This window comes from Octodon degus, unplaced genomic scaffold (genome assembly GCF_000260255.1).
Source record: "Octodon degus isolate 3935 unplaced genomic scaffold, OctDeg1.0 scaffold00112, whole genome shotgun sequence".
Lineage (NCBI taxonomy): Eukaryota > Metazoa > Chordata > Mammalia > Rodentia > Octodontidae > Octodon > Octodon degus.
Genome location: NW_004524688.1, coordinates 7600873 through 7622085, shown reverse-complemented (window position 1 = coordinate 7622085; position 21213 = coordinate 7600873). Strand labels below are relative to the sequence as shown.

Genomic DNA, 21213 nt, shown 5'->3' with positions numbered 1-21213 from the left:
CTTGGAAAGGTATGAAGTAATGAAGTCATTTTCTTAAAATTTGTCTTTCCTCACCTGCATCATTGGTACCCTGCCAGCTTCCATCCCATGTTCTATACCTGTCCTCAGGGTCACTCCTGGCCTCCTGTCTGAGTCTTTTCCTTTCTTGCAGCCATTGCCCCTTGCAGCGTGGATAGCTTAGTTGCAAGCCTGGGCTTCCAGCTTGGTAGAAGTGTCTGCCCTGGCAGCAGGAGGTTACAGCCAGATGCTGGGGTCTCTAAGTAAAGTTACCTTTTCTTGCCACAAAGAACTCAGAAGAGCTTTTGGCAAGCCTTTTCCTCTGCTCATCTCATCTTGAAGCTTTTTTCCCCCCTGTTGTCCTTTCATCCTGGGCTTCCTCTTTTGGCTTATTCTTTTTCTGTAGATTTCTTTACCTTGATTTTAGGCTTCTTCAGTTGTTCTCTCTTCTCAGATTCTTCAGGGGGTGCTTGAGAATGAGGAAGGCAGCTGAAGAGCAGCAATTCAAGGACATGGAGTAAGCCCAAGCAGCATTCTGATGGCATTCAGTAAGGTGACCCAGTATGAGCAGAACCCTCAGGTTTAGAGACAGAAAGGCTTGGCCCATGTGGCCTAGACCTGTGCACATTGTGAGGGTCCCAGAGTGAGCCTTCCTTTTCACTTACTGCACAAACAGCATTAATATGCAAAGCAATGAAAAGGAAAATGTAAAAGAAAAAATACCCAGAGCCCCAGCTGTTTGTTATTCCATATCCTTTATCCTTTCTGTCCATATATGTACATAATTTTACTCAGTTGGATTTGTATATAGTTTGTATTTTGTTTCCAAAACCTAAAGATTACTTAAGATTATTTTATATTGCTAGTCAGTATTTTATTTTCCAATTTAGTTTCCATCGTATTTATGGACTGTATTACTTGAGGATTTTCCTATCATGGTAAAATTATAGTGTGTTTATGGGAGAAGCAGTCTTCTATTCATCTCTGCAGAGCATAGAGCTTCTCTTTTAGATTATTTCCTCAAAAACATTTCCAGGAACAGGGTCACTAGTTGATTATGTTCAATTTTTAATAGCTGTTTCTAACCTTCTTTTACAGAGTTTTAGACTATGTATTAGACTGCCCCAAATCATATATGTACATAGGTGTTATTTTCAATTTTATCTTTTTTTTTTTTAGGAAAAAAAATGTCCCTTACTTTGCATGTTGCAAAGGAAAGATTCTGTTCTTTGGATTTTGCCAATCATTGTGAGGAAGGAATGGCACTGTGAGGTCAAAGTGAGATGGTTCCAGGTAACAAGGAACATCTCCTTGGTAAAAATGAGTGCTGGGCTACTGATTGGAATGAAAGGGTGATTGACTCCAGCAGGACAAGTCATCCAGGAACAGTGGAACATCCTTGGCTCCCTTTTAAGTTCTTCATCATTGGAATATATGTCAGTTTCAGGGTACTACCAGATTTCCTGATAAATATTATAATACACTCTTGAACACTCAAGTACACAAGCAAGACTGGGGCCAAGGTGCCTTCTGATGCTGCCAGTCCTGCCAGGGCAGCCTTAGTGCATGTGCCCTGATATGTCATTGTGGTGTTGAGCTGTATTCACCCTGTGACTAATTATGGTGAGCTTCTTTTCATGGATCTCTCAGGCATTCATATAGCTTCTTGAAGAAATGTCTATTCTAGTCCTTTGCCCATTTATTCACTGTACTGTTTGTCTTTTCCATGTAGACTTATAAGAGACCTCCATATACTCTAGATACTAGACCGTCATCAGATGTGTGACTTGAAGACATTCTGTCCTGTTCTGTAGTTGTTGTTTTACTTCCTTGATAGTGTCCTTTGATACAGAAAAGTGTGAAGTTTTGATTAAGCACAAAGTATCTTTTTTCCTCCTTTGGTTATTCTTTTTTTAAATGTTTTAAAATTTATTTTTATTTATTTATTGGATACAGGGTCTTACTACACAGTTCAGACTCACAGTGATCCTCTTGTCCCAGCCTCCCCAGCCCTGGGATTGCAGGCATGAACCACCATGCCCAGTTTTGGGGCCAGCACAGCATGCCATACTGGGGTTCAAACTCAGGTTCTTGCACTTGCCAGCCAGGCACTTAAACCACTGAGCTATCTCACCAGTCCCGCATTGGTTATTCTTTTAGTGTCATGTTTAAGAAACCACTACATAATCCAAAGCCATGAAATTTTACACTTAAGATTTCATATGTAAGAGTTTTATAGTTTTAGCTATTGTATTTAGGTTTTTGTCTGTTTTGAGTGATTTTTTTATAAATCATGATGAAGCCCTAAAATATACATACCTTCAATTTGTGGTGTATTTTCCACTTGGAGAATGTTTCAAAGAAATGACACATGTACTACTGCAATCGTTTTGAGATTATATAATTAAAAGATTAATTTCTGAGGTCAAAGAGGAATACCTATAGCTTAACATGTTTTTATGTAGGGCAGCATTCAGTGGGCCATGGACGGGGTTACAATAGTGTGGAGCTTACAATGCTAATTCATTACATAGTTATGAAAACAAGAAAAGATAATGAGATGACTTGTAAATACTCCACAAATATTTGCAATTTTAGCATATGCATGAAAACATTTTATCTTCTATAGATTTATCAAGCTCTTGACATAGTTTTATTTTTTTCTTTTTTTGCTGTGCTGAGGATGGACCCCAGCATCTCCCACATGCCTGGCAAATACTCTATACTGAGCTGAACTCTGAGCCCTCAATACAGCATTAAGACCACCCAGATTCACTTTTTTCCATGCCACCAGATGTCAGGGCAGCCACCACACAAGAATCCTGAATTTAATGGCAGGTGAGAATTGGTGTTAGAAAAGAAATCAGGCTTCTCTGGCTGTGTGAAACTGTGTCCCCTATTCATTTTTCCCGAGGAGGTGAAGCCCAAGAAGGAAGACTATCCCCAGCTTTTCATATTCTTATACCTCTTGGGAATGGCGATGACCCATCTCATTTGAAAATGGCAGGGAGAAAATTACAATGAAAATTTTCTTCAACTTATTTCTTCCAGTTTGATGATATTGTTGAGGTTTTTTTATGATTGCCATATACCTAAAATTATTGAAAGAATGTTAAGAATTATTATGATAAAACCATACTTCAGAAAAGGACAAAATAATCAAGCCTAGTCAAGAGCAAGGGCTCATAAGGCCAGCAAGTGCAACTAGGCACCGTTGATGGTTTGGACCAAGCAGTTCAGTTTACACCCACAATTGTCATTGGGAAAGTAAGTCTGTGAGTTTATGTAGAAGGTACAGTGACAACATGGGGTATACATCCAAGCCCACACTTGTCCCCAGCCTCTTCGCACAGCACAGGCTAAGGCTGTTTGCAAGACTAAGCATGAGAGCTCTTGTTTACATGTGCACACTACCATAAACCAGCTTTCTGTTCATGGATATAAACATCTCCCTATTAAAAGATCAGAATTGCCTATAAAATTAAGGAAAAATATGCTCTTTAACTTTTTGGTGCCTTGTTGAGGGTTCTGGCTGGGAACACAGGACTTGTATGTCTTGTGACAGAGCAGCAAATACAAGGGAACATGTGTAAAATAGATAGAGGCTTGGGCTCAACAAAGGACTTAATAGAGTAGTAGTAGCATTGATTTGCTCATCTTTCAACACTCATGTTGTGTGCATAATAGAGTTAAGTTCTCTTACACTGTAAATATATACCTGGAATCCCAGTACTTGGGCAGTTGAGGCTGGAGGATTGCTGCTATTTCAAGGCTAGTATGAACTACAGAACAAGACCTTGCCTGATTAGATTAGATTAGATTAGATTAGGTTAGATTAGATTAGATTAGGATCAGGATGTTCACATGTGAACAAAGAAATTTGAAATGTCTCAGGCTCCAAGGCTGCTATTCCTGACTATAGGAGGAGTATAAAAGCCTCAAGAGCAGGCTTGGGTTGGGTAGAATTTCAGTAGAGGGTCACTTGGTAGGGAAGCTGACTCTGACTCTAAACCACAGACTGGGACCCAACAGATAAAATTAGCAAGTGACAAAATAAGTATGCTTGCCAACCTCCTTGTTTAGGCGGATAAGGACTGATGATTGTGTATCAAACTCATTAAAGGACACAATTGACATTTAAATTTAATTGGAAAACTAATTTAATTGGAAAACCTCTTTATTTGCTCCCAGAATGCCAGAAATGAGCTTTTCTTCCCAGCACTCTTAACACACCTCCCACCTCAGGGAGAGATTTTATCCCTGCCTTTGATACTCTTGAGAGCAGGAAGAAGCCAGTGTCTGGACCTCTTTTCCTTCATCCAGCTGGACTTCACAGCAGGCCTCACCTGCAGAGAAACTTGCTCTTCTAGTAGGAAGTTTTCATGCCGCTGGCTGGATTTCCCTACGAAATCCTCAAACCAGCAGTGTTACTATCATGTCCATCTGCTTCTATTAAGTTAATATGCTCATGGTCATAAAGCAGCTAAAATGTGTAGTACTTACCAAATTGTAATTGATAAATGTTTTAGGCATGAAGAATTCAAATCTTGTTGGTGCTATTAATGTTCAGAAGCATTCTGGGTGCTTTATTTTTCTTAAGTGTAATTGGAGCCATCAACAGAAAGAAGCCCATAGAGAGAGCTTAGGTGTTGGAAGGGGACCAGAAAAGACAGGGATGGGAACAAAGACTGCATAACTTCAGGCTCAGAACCAATAAGATCGGATCTAAGGGTGACAGCTGAGGGACATTGGTCTGTTTCTGGCCCAGACACTTAACTTATCCAGCCTGACAAATGGCTGTTTATAGGAGCCAGCATACCTATGGGACCCAAGATAGGCAGGCCCCAGGCCGGCAAGAGGCTGAGTGGATGCTGCCTCAGCAAGGCCCCTTATGAAAATGTATGTTGTCCCCTCTGGCCTGTGGGCCTGAGATGCACAAGCTTTTTCCTCCTTGTCATATTTGTACTATTTTTGTGTGTTTCTGTTTCATACATCAGGAAGGAATGTGTGCATACCTCCTGTAAATAGAAATCACATGTACATTCTTCCCTGTGCTGGTCACTGGATGGGCCACTTTTGTTATGAGTCCCATGTATCCCCCAGCTCTCCCTTTTCCTGTTACCTGTATATATCTTACTTGTATCCATCTTGCCACTCACTCTTCTTTTTTTCCTCTTTGTTTTGGTGGGGGAGGTACTGGCAATTGAATTCAAGGCCTTGCCCTTGTCAGGCTAGCACTGCTTAGCTGAGTTATATCTCTGGCCCTTTCCCTTTCTTGAGAAGCATTTCAGGTGATAGACTGTCTTTCCTCCACTAGTGAAAGGTATATGCTAATTATTATTAATTTATTTTTTGTATTTTAGGGAAGGGTCTACAGGGTGTTCAGGGTCTCACTAGTAGGTCAGACTCGTAGTGATCCGCCTGTTTACAGCCTCCCAAGAGCTGGGATTACAGGTGTGTACCACCACACCCAGTCTCAGTTGTCATCTCAGTGCGCCCCAGGGGCAGGGCCAGCATGGCAGGCTTGGGGATCGAGCCCCCAGCCCTGTGTCTGCTTGCAGGCACTTTAATCCACTGAACTATTTGACTGGCCTGGTATGTGCTAATTATTGAGTTGACCTCCCCCAAAATGTGCTGAGTTATGTAGTCTCAACCCATCCTGGCCTTCAGTCCCAAAGATAGGACCTTGTACTGAAGCCCCTTAACTGGCCAAGTCGCTGTCAGTAGTTTTGGACCTGTCCGAACCACTGTTTTTATTCCCTAAGGTCCAAACAGTAGCAAATGAAAACTTCCTGGCCATGGAAGACACTTGTTACATGATTTTGTGGTCCCCATCTGAATCTTCCTCAAAATCCTATGAACTCTTGGATACCTTGAGCTGACAAGAAAGGCAGGTAGAGGTGTGTGAAATTCAGATTTGGGGTTTAATTAAATTTTAATTTGACAAATAAAAATATTTTAAATGAAATAATTTCAATTGGTAAGAAAAATATTGCATTTTATTTTTGATCATATAGTCTAGGTTCAGCCTTCAACTTTCACTCTAGTTCGAGTACTCTTTCCCTTGTTTCTGTGTGGCTCACCCAGTGTTAGAAGTTAAACTTGATCCAATCAAAGAAAAACTGGAAAAAAAAAAGTTTAATAGAGGGCCAGGAGTGTAACTCAGTGATAGAACACTATCCTAGCATGTGCCAAGGCTCTGAATTTGTCCCCACCACCACAATTAAAAAAAAAAAGGAAGCCCTTCTCAGGTTTAAAATGAATGAAATGTTCAAAAGAGTCTCTCTTTGTAGATGGTTTGAGATTAAATTTTACAGCACTACCTTGGGTGATAGGCCTACGGCTCAGCAGCTCTGCTGCTCTCAGCATAGCATAGTGGTCATATAGGTGAGGTCAGCTCTTTGGAGGTTGTCACTGAGTGGTAAGAGGTGAGGCATGCCAGGTGTAGCAGTGCCCTCTTACCCCTTAGTTGCCATTAAGGCAGAGGTGGCTGACCCTTTGCTGGCATACTTCTTCAATCCTGTCAACATCGGGTGGGGTAGGGGTCCACCCAGTGAACTTCAAGGTGCAAGGTAAAGGTTGAACCCCAGAGCATGGCTTCTTAATATGGAAAAAGAAAAGCAGATGGCAAATAAGAAAAGATAATCAAAGTAAACCTGGCAGATGATTATAATTTAAATATTTCATTATTTGTAATTTAAAAGAATTACGTTTTTTAAAAAAACTGAGCTTTATGGCTATTTCATAAGGCTATCTTAGACAAAGATAGATGATAGCTCTGTTGCTGCATGTGAAAATACAGACACTTAGTGCAAAAGGTACCCTTTTAGCTATTTAGCAGCATTTTCTTTTGATAATACAGTACCTTGGTTCTCAAGGGATCACAGCCCGAACCAACCCTATAGCCATTTCTCAGCACTGCCATCATGAAGGCTCATCCTAAATTAGAATGTGCAACTGGGACTCCTGAGGGACACTGGCAGAGTCAGAGTACTATGTGCAGGCCCCTAGCAGATGTCCCTCTGTCTGACTTTGCATGGCTTCCTCCAGGCACTTTAGTATTTATTCACTTCTAATCTTTGTCAGCATGCAGTGTAAACATCGTCCTTGTTATTTTAGTTTATTAGATGAAAGTACAGCAAGAATTGAATCAGGCTGAGAAACATGGAAAATTTGGAGCTGTCCTGAATGAGCTGAATTCTAAATGCAGGAGGTGGCCACTGAATGTAAATAGGTCCCTTGAAACGGACCCTACTCTGTGGAGGGCACACGATGTTCAAGTGGGCCGTCTGTGTCCTGACAGTTGCGCATGGGAAGAATCTTGCCTTTTAAGGCAAGGATTGTTAGTTTTCTGCTTTGCAAGTCAATATTCACAATTGGTAACCTCAGAGACAGTGGAAGTGAGAGAAACCAAGAATCTCACTTTAAATCTTGGCATTGTTCACAAGTACAAGTTTTGAAACATTAGCTAACATGCTTAGATGTTTTCCTGACTCTTGTTCATTCATGTAGAGTGTCTGTACTGACCATTCACGTCTGTCTGTCTATCTGTCCATCTGTTTGTCTGTCTGTCTCTATTGTTCTCATTATTATTATAAGACAGTTTTTAATCTTTCTAAACAACTATTGAGAGAATAAAAGGAACCACCATATATAATTTTCACATTTTATTTGCTCTATCATTGTGATTTTCTGGGTATTTTTAGTAAAGGACAAACTTACCACATCACCCTTCCCCATACTTCAGTGTGCACTTAGTGTCATTACCAGCCAAGAGCTTCTGTTGCCAGGTGGCTCTGCACACTACAGGTATAAAGTGCCCTTCTTCTACTCCTTGCCAGGCTCTAGGCCCTGGCACAGGGTTGTAGCACAGCCCAACACAGATGGGTCAGTTTATGTTATTTGAAAGCAAGTTAGAGGAGGAGCTCATCTATATCTCTTACTAATGAAATAAAGAGGTTTTCTTTCAGCTCACTTGCTGCTGAAGCAGAGAAGGCCATTATGAGGCAGCAGATGCCTGTGGCTCACTTTTGTTTGTCCTGGTCACTGGCCTAGAATCTGATAAAAAGAGAGGGACATTAAAAAGTGGCTGCTAGCTAAAATTTATAAATTAATTTCAAAGAGCAAAATTACAACAAGTATAGAGATCTTTGTTTTTAGTACTAGAATTGGCAATACGTGATTTCACGAAATAAGGTTAAGTATTCCAATGAACTGGGCAGAAGAGTTGGTTTTGTAGACAAAGGGGCTGCAGAAAACAGAAATAAAGAAAAAAATGAGTTAGTCATTTCAGAGTACCTTGTAAGTTACATTTTGGTGGAAATTTCATCATCATGAGGATGTAAGTGCCCTACCTGTTTAGGACGTTAGCTGTTCTCTCTGTAGTCCTGGTTCCTAGAAGGTCAGGTAAGCAACTTGGTTTGAGATTGGTGAGGCTGAGCTTTGAGCCTGAGTGGTTCCATGTCAGTGTTTAACTTGATCTGTTGGCCCAGTGTGGGTGCTTAGTCTACAGAGCCTCTTATGTTTATTAAACTTTAAGAAAGTTTTCTACTTTTTTTCTTCTAAAAGCATAGCTGAATGGAACACATAAGATGTGGGTCATTTATTTTCTTTATTTCTTTCTTGTTTGTTCTGTTTTGTGGCAGAGTTGAAATATTCTTGTTTTAATTTTAATGTGTATTTATTGTGCTTTAAGTTATTTCTGAGATTTGTTTTTAAAAGGAATATTTATAGTGCAACCTCTCTGTCAGTTTGCTTTACATTTAGGAAGATTAGGTTAAAGTACTTACTGTGGAAGTTTCATTGACACCTTCACAGCATAAATGCTAAAGTGACCTGGTCCCAGCTTGTGGGAGTGAGCTGTCTGCAGCTTCACTCTCAGTGGCTACAGCAGGACACAGATGCCATTGTTTAATGACTGAGACAGTCCACAAAGGAACTGTGTTTCTGGGGTCTTGTCCTGTGCTATGTCTCCACTTGTGCCCCAGGTACAGGCCGCATCCTCACTTAGGGAGAGCAGGGAAGGGGACAACTACTCTGATAAAATCAGGAGATGTGACACATTCCCAGTACACACTTTGCACTCATTCTCCAACCCAGAAGCTCTGGAATTTCCTTATCTGTAGTCTTTATATGGCTTAGTCTCTACAGTCAGAAAGTCGCTGACTTATATAAGGCCACAGTCCAGGTAGGGCTGAAAATTGTACTGCTCCATTCACTTGTTGAGCTCTCTGGTACCCCACCTGTATCCTGCAGCCAGTAGAGACCCCTGAGTCACCTGGTTGTGTAAACTCAGGAGGGGTCAAAAGTGACTTGATACAAATAATCAAAGGTACTCATATCACTCAGGAAATTCCAAGAATTTTAAGGGCACTGGGGGAGGAACCAGGGACAAAGAACAAATATGTATTTGTTTATATTTATATGTAATCGTACCACAATAGGGGAAAAGGAAAACACCTTGTAGTAAGTGGGGTTTATCCTTAGACTGCAATGCTGTTTCAGCATCCCAGAAGTAAGTGAGAGGCATTCACCAGATTAGCACAGTAACATTAATTACAAACTCATGGTAATCCCAGCAAAGAAAAAAAGTGACAACTTCAAGATCTATCTTTGTGTAAAACTCAGCAAAGCAGAAATACAAGGGAATTCCTCAGCCTTATGGATTATATATTAAAAAAAAAATTTAGTCTAGTTTCTAATATCTCAAATGAGGCCTGAATGTGAATACTGCTGTGGGCCGTGATGCTATAAGACTCACCATTTCAAAAAGGCAAGGAAGTACTCATATCAGCAGCACATATATGACAAGGCAAAGAAAGAAATAAAAGTTGCATATACTAAGAACAAAGAGATAAGACCATCTTTATTTAAAAATAGTTAATTGTAGAAAATACAATAGAATCTACCAAAGCAATTTTAAATCTGGAAAGTGATTATAGCAAGCTTGTAGGGTAGACCAATAAATAAATCAATTATAGTTCCAGACTCTTGCAGTTGACAGAAGCCTAAATTCTAGAAACAGTACCATTTTGTCACACCACAGCAGCCAGGCTGAGCCAGTTTCCCATATAACTGACAACCCTTCAATCTCAATGATTACATTTCCCTCAGGAGGGGCCGAGCCTTTTATTCTTTAATCAGATTATAAGAAAAATGAGGCGGAAATAGCTTCCAAGTGAATTGGTTTATTGCAGTGCCCACAAAAGCAAAATAAGCAAAAATAATCAAAAGGAATATATGAAAATACAGGCAAAAATATCCACAAGAAAATTACTTGAGGCCAGTGTGCTAGTGCAGTAGTCCAAAGGACCAGTTCCTTCAAGGTAGCACTCATGCAGATCTGTGATGGCATTTAGTTTTCAAAGAAGTCACAGGGCTGTTCACTTAGCAGGGCCTGCAGTGCCAGTACCTCTTTAAAGTGATATGTGTCTCAAGTGGCAGTCTGAGAGCACTTTTGTTTATCCTCCCAGAAGGAGCAATGTCTCAGCTTCCAGGTGCCTGTTCTGGAAAGAAAGGTCTGAAACACCACCAGATTGTTTACATATCAGGGCCTGTGTGTCAGTGTGGCTATCTACAGCCTGTAGTCAAAGGGATGTTACCAAGTAACTGGTCTCAACTACAGCCTGTGTTGCAAGAGAAAGTTCAAAAGAGTTTGTGCTGCCAACACAAAGTCATCCTTTTTTGTGTTGTGTTGTGTTTTGGTACTGGGGATCAAACTGAGGACCTTATGCCACTGAGCTATATCCCTGGCAGTAATATAAGGTCATCTTAATTATGATAAAAATATCAGCTTCTTAGATCCACAGGAGTCATGACATGGCAAAATACATATGGAAGCATATCTGTAATATTACAAAAATTACAAAATTGTGTATATATATAGCAAGTGTCTACAGTGTTAAGCTGCAAAGCCTACTTTAACAAAGCCATTCAATGAAGGAAACTATAGTATTACTACAGATGTTCCTGGAATAATAAGACATCTGTGCCCAATAAAACAAACCTTGTTTGTGACAAGCACCTTATACCAAACATGATGAAGGCTGGTTGTAAACCTAAGTGTAAAGTTCAAGGTGATCTTTTAGATTTTATAAAAGTAACATTTGTTTGTTTGTTTGTTATTAGGAAATAAAAAGAACATAATATGAAACCTTTCTATTAGGAGTTCTTAGGTATGACTCCAGAAATATCTTCCATAGAAATAAAAGTTGGACATTGTCACAACCCTTGCTTTACCACACAGAGACACTACTATCACCAGCCAGAGGACTTCTGCTGAAGCATAGAAGGAGTCCTCAAAACTTGGCAAAGAAACAAAGACGTTTTTTAAATGGGCAAAAGATTTGAGCAGATACTTCACCAAAGAAAATGGCAAATGAAGTGCAATGATGCTGACATCATTCAGGGAGGCACTGCAAGTAAAGTCACAGTGAGATATTAATTCACAACAGTTGGAATCGCTTCTTCATAAATCTGACAGTAGCAAGTGCTGATAAGAGTGTTGAACAGCCCGTCCCCAGATTATTGCCACCTGGTCTGTTTATACCATGTAGTCCTTCACCCATGACTAGAAAGAACAGTTGCCTCAGATGCCTCTCAGCAAACCTGGAAGAACACAGTTGACTCCAACAGATCTGCTGGCCATCTCATACTGCCCTTTTCAGTAACTTTTAGTCAGGACCAGGCTGCAAATGGGAGTGACTAAGGATGTCGGCTCCAGCAGCCAGGTTTTCAACCTTTGGAGCCTGGCAATGGCTGACTTGTGACTATTCTGTGATACTGCAGAAAAGCAGCCCTTGCTGGTGTGATACACTATAGCACCCTCCAGAGAGAAGCAGCCAAACACCTCTCAGACCCCACTTGCCCCTGAAGAGAACAGAACTCTCAAGGTAGGGAAGAAAGTGAAGAAGGTGAAACTTGAGAAGTGTTTAGAATTGCCTTGGTATAGGGAATTCAGCAGTAGTTTCCACAACTCGTGTAAGATGTGATAAAAAATACCGTATTTGATTTTTGTCCCACTGTCCTGGCCTATAGAAAACCCTTAGGAATTAATGTCCTGGCTATGAGTGTCTTTGTTGTCTAACAAGATGACTGGGGACCCCAGAGGCTACATCAGGGTGAGATTGATCACCAGAAAAGACCTAGGCAAGGACCAAAGATTGGACCTCAGGAAATAGAGGGGCTGGTGACTAAGTAACCAGTGATTCATGCCTAGGTAATGAAGCCTACGTTAAAAACTTGTAAACAGAGACCTTTGAAGCTTTCAGATTGGAAATGCCCAGAGAGTGATGGGGTTGAAGAAGCATGCTTGTTCTATGCTTTGTTTCTCAGCGAAAGACCCTAGGAATCCCAGTAGATAACTGTTCATTCAGATTGTACAAGAAGGGCAAGACTTGTGACTGGCATCTGAAATGGGGTCATCTGTGGGACTGAGCCTTTACCTGTAGGACCTTGCTCACTCTAAGAAGTAATGTCAGAGCAGAGCTGAGCTGAATTGAAGGACAGTCACAATTGTTTTGGAACACAGCATAAGGCAGGCCAGGTCTGCGAAAGATGGCACTATAGGCCAGGCATGATGACACATGCCTATAATCCCAACACTAAGGAGACTGAGGTAGGAAAATCACTGAGTTCTAAGCCAGTCTGGCTACAAAGTAAGTTCAAGTCCAGCCTGAACTGCGTAGTGAAACCCTGTCTCAAAAACTCAAGAGAGGGGCTGGTGAGATGGCTCAGTGGTCTAAAGCACCTACTTGGAACAAGCTTACCAAAGCACAGGGACCGCGGTTCAATCCCCAGCACCACATGCCAGCCAGCCCCGCCCCCTGGTGGGCTAAGCTGGCCACACACACACACAAATAATAAATAAAAAATAATAATAAATAAAACATTAAAAAAAGAGAGGGAGAGAGAGAGGACACAGGTAAAATGAACAAAAGGGAAATAGGGCTGGGTGTGACTCAGTGGTAGCACAGTATAACGCCCTGGGTTCCATCCCCAGCACACACACAAAACAACAACAAAAACAATGAATATAAAGGGGAAAACATTTTAACAGGGCTGGAAATGCCACAAATCGTGATGTACTTATTATTTGTTTGTTTATTGGGTTTTTTTGAGACAGCGTTTCACTATGTAGGGCAGACTGGCCTTGCATTCACTTCTGTAGCCCAGGCTGGTCTCCAACTCATGGCAGTCTTCCTGCCTCAGCCTCCCAAATGCTAGGATTACAGGTGTGCATTACCACCCCTGTTTGTCAAATATTTCAGCAACACAAAGGACATGTAGGACCAAATTGAAGAAAGACATAGATGCTGACATGTGACCTCCTTTCCATGAGAAAAGCAGAGGTGTTTTTTTTTTTTTTTTTAAAGGTTTTTTTTTTTTTTTTTTTTTTTTTTTTCCTCCAAATGCCCTCATGGCTGGTTTGGCACGTTTGGCTGGTTTGGCTGGCTTGAGAGTTGTGGGGATCGAACTACAGCAACCTGAGGCTGACAGCTTTGTGGAAGCAGCCACTTAAACAACTGAGCTAAGGCCAGGCCGCAGAGGTGTTTAAAGATCTTAAAAACTCCACTTCTTTCTAGGATGACCTGAAGACTTGGCTTCCACCATACTTACTAAGGTCAGCAGTGTTTCCTAAAGTATTTGGAGGAGAGCTGGCAGTCATTCTGGCTGCTTCTATCCACAAAAACTGATGCTTTTGCACCAGCCTGGCTGCTTTAGTAAAAGTGGGAAATGCAGCCTGAGTGGAACCAGTGGTCCTGGACAGACTGTATTCATCCTAGGGTGCACCAGAAGAAGGGAAAAAATACTTATAGAAAAAGCACCTGTCAGATCTAGGCAACTGAAGAGATTGGACAGATAGCATTGCTCAATGAAATTACATAAAGGTGGGCTCTGTGAGGGAAACAAACAAGCAAAAACGACAGCAACAAACCCATAGATACTGAGCTGACAAAAATAGTACAAGAAGGTTAAAAGAGAACTAACAGAGAAGGGAAAACTTTAAGAAATCAAGGGGCCAGGGAGATGACTCAGTGGAATAAGCGCTTCCCAGGCAAGCGCAAGGACCTGAGTTCAATCCCCGGTTCTGGAAAAAAAAAGAAAGAAAAGAAAAGAAATCAAATAATTCATGTATGAAATTTAAATGATGATTTTAAAATCACTTGACAATAGAATGAGTATTATGGGAAATAGAAAATAATAAGAAATAATGAGAAGCACAAACAAAAAAGCAATGAAGATTCACATACATAATTATTATTGAAATATGGAACAGTGGTAACAAAACAGTATTTAAGTATATGCTATTTACTAGTATGAACTCCCTTATTTTCTGAAAGTCACCATAGCTAGAATGCCAGACCTGACAAATATACACATACATTCATAGCCAACACAGGTGAGCTCAAAGTCATTTATGCATAAGTTGATCTTTCAGTACTATGAGAAAAATCTAAGGACACCTGAGGACAAGACCATGCTTGTCTAGCACAGGTGCACTGTGGGATACAGTTGTGTACCCTTGACTTTGCACAGGTAAACACACATGTCCTGCTTACAGCACTATGTAAGAATATAAACATGAAATAATAGCCTGTGTAAGAATTACACAGTGAAGACACAGGCAGGTCTCTTGTACTCTTGCTCTGGCTATCTCCTCTGCTCCATGCTACCATAAGTTGTTGTCATACATGTCTTGTGTGTGTGTGTGTTCTTTAACTTGGGACCTCACCTGTGAAAATTTCCCTTTGGCCCCCTGAGCATGCTTTTTAACTCAAGGCTCTCCTGCCTCAGCTTCTTGAGTACTGGAATATTAGGTGTGTGCCATAACACCGGACTTCCTCATCTTTTAATGGCAGACCTTGAGAGACTATATGTACCTGAACATATTTTTATTTTTTTCTCACATTTGGATATCAGTTCAGCTGAATATACAATTCTAAGTTTGAAGTTTTTTCTTCAGTGAATTACAAATATTATTCCATTGTGTCCTTACATTTTATGTTAATCTGATTCTTATTCCTTTGAAAGAGATCTTTTCTGTCTTTTTGAAAGATTTCCACATCTTTTTGTTGTCTTCAATAATTTTTTGAGATGTTTTTTGTTTTCATTTTTCTTGAGACAAGTGTTAATCTTGTTTATTAATTTATTTGCTTTAAGAGATACCTGGGAGATTAGTAAAGCATACTTCCTGATGTGTCTGATTAGATCATGGGGACATGACCATTGCTAGTCCCGTCCTCTCTGGCTTTTCTGTGCTCTTTTTCCTGGCTGTAATGCATTTGGAAGCTTTTCTCTCTGATAGCCTTTTGCTCATGATGCTGCTTAGAGACAGTCAGTTATAGACTAAAACTATAAGACAAAATAAACGTTTTCTCCTTGAACTTGTGTGGCTTTTCTAGCATCAAAAACTTTTCAGGCTTTTCTAGCATCAAAAAATTTGACTAACACATGGAATCTCACTCACTATGTTGGCCAAGCTTCCGTTGAACTCGGGCTCAAGCAAACTACCTGCCTCAGCCTCCTGAGTAAATGAGACTACAGGAATGCCTCTACATGTAGCTATCTTTAATATTCCTAAAGTTAATTACTATAATATTCCTAATTTGTAGATATTCTAAATCTGTAAAAAGGGCAGTGGTACCTCATAGAATTTTGTGAGTTAAACAGTCTGAGTAAAGCATATAAAGCAAATCCCAAATAATAAAAACTAAATAATTATGTTACTTTTCTCATTATTAAAGTTACTTATTCCAGTTTTGTGAATTGTTTTGAGTCATTTTTATCACTTCTGCTCTTGCCCAATCTTACTTTTCATTGTCTAATAATGTTGTTCAGAGGACAAAACAACATAAAACCATTGTTAGCAACTGTGGTATAGGTATAAGAGACAGGTTATTGGCAAAAGTGAGATTACAGACTTCAGTGACTGATTTATATCCATGGTACACTGATTCTAATGACCAGAACTTAAATATGTAAAGTTGTGTGGTGTCCTTGTTTAATTTCATGTTTAAGAAAAGTTTGTATTTTCCGTATTTATAATAGTACTTATTTCTCAGTTAATAATCAAATTAGTTTTTATAACTTTGTAATTCTGTCTGCTTATTCTACATGTGTGTCTTGACTTTGTTTTTGTTATTGCTGTCCTTTTGAGACAGTGTTTCACTTACAATTTAGGCCAGCCTTGAACTTGCAACAGTCCTCCTGCCTCAAATCCCAAGTGCTGAGATTACAGGCATACATCACTACACCTGGCCCTGTCTTGGCTGTTTCATTTTCTGGTTTTAGGTAGCCTACTGTCTCTTTTGGAGGTGACACTACTAAGACCCAGGCCCTGTTGTCCTCTGAACAGTTTGTAGCTCTGCTCCTATAGGAGGACCTGGTTACGTCATAGAACTTTGGTTGCAAGACTGGTCTCTTTCCTTTTGCTCTTAATTCCAAGCTACGACCCTAATCCTATGATGAAGCTTGTAACTAAGGAATGATTCCTTGGAGTGACCCTGGAAAGACCCAGGTTTTATCAAGCCATCCAATTTGCCAGGACTTGACCATCCTCCTTGTCTTCCTAGTGGCAGGAGATGCTGAAATCTCCACTCAGAGTTTTCAGCCTGGGATGTCTTTCCTGGGATCCTCGACATCATGTTCTGCATGTGACTTATGAATCAGCCTGGGGCTGGAGGAAAGTTTGCTTGTAAAATTTGGCTCCCTCCATTCTTTAGTTACACGGTGTAATTTCCTGGTAATCTTAGCTGCTGATCTCTGACTTCTCAGCCTAGTAAGCCTGCTGATTTTGAACTGAGTCCTGTCCCTGCATGCTGTGTGAATCGTGATGCCAGTAGAAGTGACTCATCCAGAGTCTCATGTTAAGTGTCATAGCCCTTCCAGTTTTTGCTTGCATTTATTTCTTCTTTGGTATTTTCAAATCTTTTTAAAAATCTTCTCCACAGAGGCCAGGGAGATGGCTCAGTAGAATAAGTGCTTCCCTGTCAAGCGCAAGTGCCTGAGTTCAATCCCCAGTTCTGAAAAGAAAAAAAAAAAACTCCATAATTTTTCCTTGTTATTGGCAGAAGGATTAGTTGAATACAAATGAATCTGCCATTACTGAGACATGAAAATCCCAATCAATATGGACATTATGGGTGAAAAGACAAACGACAAAGCTGCCTGCTTTACATAGGATTCTACTGATCAGAGTCAGCCGTGGAGAGATCGTGATTGAATATGAAACTGTCCCTGGAGCCATGTGTATCTACATTGGATATGAGTTTGCAGAGGTGCTTAGAAGTGAGCCCAGAAGGATCTTCTCAGAATGAAACTACCAGCTGACCAGGGGGTACACTAAGGCACTGTGGAGGGACTGCTGTGTGCTCTCAAGAAAACATGGTCGGGCTGGAGAGATGGCTCAGTGGTCTAAAGCACCTATTTAGAACAAGCTTAATAAAGCATCAGGGACCGCGGTTCAATCCCCCAGCACCACATGCCAGCCAGCCCCGCCCCCTGGTGGGCTGAGCTGGCCACACACACACACACCACTCTCTCTCTCTCTCTCTCTCTCTCTCTCTCTCTCTCTCAAATAAATATAAAAAAAAAGAAAACATGGTCCTTGTGTTTATTCACTTGCTCTTTGAACAATAAAACACCGGCTGCTGCAGCCACAAGCAAAAACATAACTTCTTTGCTGACAGAGCTAGGCCTTACTTCTTACAGTACTTAGTGGGCAGTGTACACACAAGTGCAGGGAAGCCAGCTCCACTCTGCCTCCCACTGGAGGATTATAGAGAGGAACCACTGGCCAATAAGGTGTGCGTGACTATGTCTTTCTGCTTCTGAAACTTTCTGTTCCTCTTTATCTCTCACCCTCTTATTGCACTGCTATCTATACCCTGCCAGCTCCCCTGTCCCCATAAATTAGTCACTACCAGCCAGGCCTAGTGGTGAATACCAGCACTGTAAAGGGTTGAGGCAGAAAGATTGCAAGTTTGAGCCCAGACTGTGTCCCAGAAGCCTGGGCAAGCAGAAGGGATGATATGTTCAGTATAAAGGCCTAAGATCACCTCCCACTAATGGCGACAAAGTGGCAGTTCACTTCCATTTGTCCCCTGATTGTGACCTCTTCATCCTCATCTCCTTTCTTAGATATACTGTTCACCAGCAATACATGGAAATATATTTCTTAAATATCCTAAAGAATCCATTTCATGTTCTAAATATCCTAACTGGAAAATGCTTGTTATTCACCTGATCTGTGGAACATCATACTTTAGCCATTGTACCCCTAACCCTAATAGAGTATAAGTTGTCTCCCTTCATGGTTGGGTGGCATACTGGGAACTACAGCTCACTACATCATAACATCATAAGAGAGTATTGAACTCAGTATCACTAGACTAGTAAGATTTCAGAATTCAACATACAGTTTCTGCTGAATTTGTTGCTTTCATAACATTGCAGAGTTGTTAAATTGCAAATTGAACCATCTCTAAGTCAAGGATCATCTGTATGTGTTCTTTACCTGCTGTTGTTGTTGAAAAGTATGCTTGTTCTTAATTTTCAGCATAGATGAATCAAGCATTTTACATGTCTTCTACTAAAAACATGTAGTTGCCATTTTACACAAAGTTGCCATTGATTCTGCCCAGCTATATGCCACTGGCCTTGACAGGAGAAAAGAAGGATGGTTTCCTGCTTTCTTTCAGTACGTTCAAATTAAATAAAGCCTTGCCACTTCTACTGTAGCTCTCAACAATGGATTTGTTAGCAGATTTGCAGTCTCTGTTACAACTCCTTTGAAATCATGATGATTACATGATACAGTTGAATTGGTGTTCCTTTGTCTTCTCCAGGCTCTTCTGTGTGCCTTCAGGTTATTCTCATCTCACTTTCTTAAGAAGAAAAACATGAAATTCCAGTCCACTCTAGCAGTACTTAGTGTAGAAGTTTCCATTTCTGTAGCTTCTTGGAGCTGCTCTCTGGGGAAAGCTGCACACCAGCTCTTTCCATTGACAACTCTAATTGTGACTCAGGAGTCTGGCACCTGTGACAAGTTGGCAATGGGAGTTTCTTCTCAAGTTTGAACACTGCCAGAAATAAGGAAACCTGGGTTTACCTGTTTGTCATGACAGTCCCCCATACTACCCACATTCCACTTTCCTGCTGGACAGTCACATTTTCCTTTAATATTTCATTCCCGCCACTCACACTCTTTCCTTTCTCTGCAGGTTTTGCATGCAGAAATGTGTTAGTCTGGTGCCTGGAGTTACGCTGGATTTGATAGAAAAGTAAGTAAAATTGTGAAGCCCTTGTGGCTTTCTAGATCTAAAGGATTCTCTTCCTTTTCTCACTCTTGGTTCTCAGCAGTGCTTTCTGTCAAGGTGGGGAAGTTCCCTTTCATGTGACTGTGTTCTTTTGTTCTCTGGTTAAGGCTATTTTGTGCTGGTTATACTAATGCTTAGTATAGGAGGTAGCTAAATATGGGGCCATATTAAAAGAATGATAAAAAGCTGAGTTCTTTTGAACATTTAAAAATATTCTCGCTCTTTAGCCAGGCACCTACAGATGTAGATTCTCTGCTTTCCTTGGCTGAAATAGTCACATCCTAGTGACACTTTGACCATATTTCCTTACATTTTAACTTGCTCTTCTGTAATTTGTAACTTCCACTTCTACCCCTGGCACCAGGCATTTTACTGTCTGAGGCTAACAGATTCCAGAAGTTGCCCCACCCTCGCTTTCCATGCTTGCGGAACACTGTCTGTCTTGATCTTTTTGGGTTTGAAATGACATTGCTGACTCTAAACTTAACTTGTGCTGTTCAGGCTTATTTGTTCATATGTGCATTTGACTCTTGGACTCACCATGATTCATTTCACCAGTCCTGACACACAGAATCATGTTAAAATAGTCAAGGCATGAATTTCCTGTAGTAAGTTAGCTATCAAAGCAGATCTACTAAGGTTCTCCATAAAATAGCATTTGACTTTGTTTGTAAGGGGAACTGTTCTGTCAGGGTGATAGTCATGGTATACTCCAGCAGTGATGTACCCACAGCCCCACCAGTTGGAAGTGCACTGGCCCAAGTGTGTGCTGTCCAGGCTGCAGGTCACTTGTCATATCAGTCCATGTGCAGGAGAGTGTCCCAGCCTCTTAGTCACACTCATAACTACTATAGACAGGACTCTGCTTTTGTTTATTGAAATGTTTACTCAGCCTCTCATATTTTGCTGGAAAGGATCTGTCCCTTGTTCATAATCTCCAGTCCATAATCTCCTTGTCCATAATCTGTAGTCTTCCCCACAACACCAGACTCTTCTACAATCAAGTCCTTGGTTTTAGGACAGCTAGCTGCCATCCCAGTCTTTCCCAGACATACATCAGGCCCAGCAACATGACATCCAATGCATAATTCACATAAGGAGAAACTGAAAACTATTCAACTATTTAGTCTCTCAAAGACACAGCTAAAATGGTGTAAAGTCACAAATCTGACAGAGGACACCCAAAAACTAAAACCCAACTAAAAACTAGACAAAAGTCATACAGAGGCACTTTAACAAAGGAGTATGTAGGGTGACAAATAAGCACCTGAAGGGATGTGCAAAATCACTAATCATTTGGCAAATGGAAACTGTATAATGGCTAAAATTAGGACTGACAGTGCCTAGTGTTGGGGAGGCTGAGCAACATTGAAACTGCCACACACCATTGGGAAGGCATGGCATGCAGCCACACTGGAAGGGTTGGGCAGTTGTTTTTTGAGTTATGTGTACACATCTTGTGTCCCAGCAGCCCTATTTCTGGGTGTTTACCCTACGGGAATGAAAGCGTTTGTGCACAGGCAGATCTCTGATTAGTCATTATAGTCATCAACACCTAGACTAGAAAAACCAAATGTCTTTTTTCCTCAGAGCAAATTAATAACAAGACTGTTTCATGCATACCTGACATGTACAATACAAGTTATCCTAGAAGCACTGTGGGGAGCAACAGAAGTCAGCTTTCAAGGATAACTATTCGCCACTTTCCCTCTCTAACAGAATACCTGAGAATAACAACTTAAAGAAGAACTTATTTTGGCTCACAGTTTCAAGGTTTCAGTCCATGGTCACTTGCCTTTGTTGCTTTTGGGCCCATGCTGAGGCAAAAAATCATGGCAAAGAGTAAGTTGCTCACCTGGTAGTAACCAAAAAGCAGAGAGAGAGAGAGAGAGAGAGA

General features: G+C 40.7%; 1 protein-coding gene across 2 annotated transcripts in view; it reads left to right on the top strand.

Moving 5' to 3' along the window:
- The window catches only part of Rptor (regulatory associated protein of MTOR complex 1), a 427093-nt gene that overhangs the window by 258145 nt on the left and 147735 nt on the right, over positions 1-21213 (top strand). For both annotated transcript variants that reach the window (XM_023699242.1, XM_004639505.2), the window contains exon 7: positions 19221-19280. In XM_023699242.1, coding sequence (XP_023555010.1) covers positions 19221-19280 — 60 coding nt within the window. The remainder of the gene's footprint in view (positions 1-19220; positions 19281-21213) is intronic.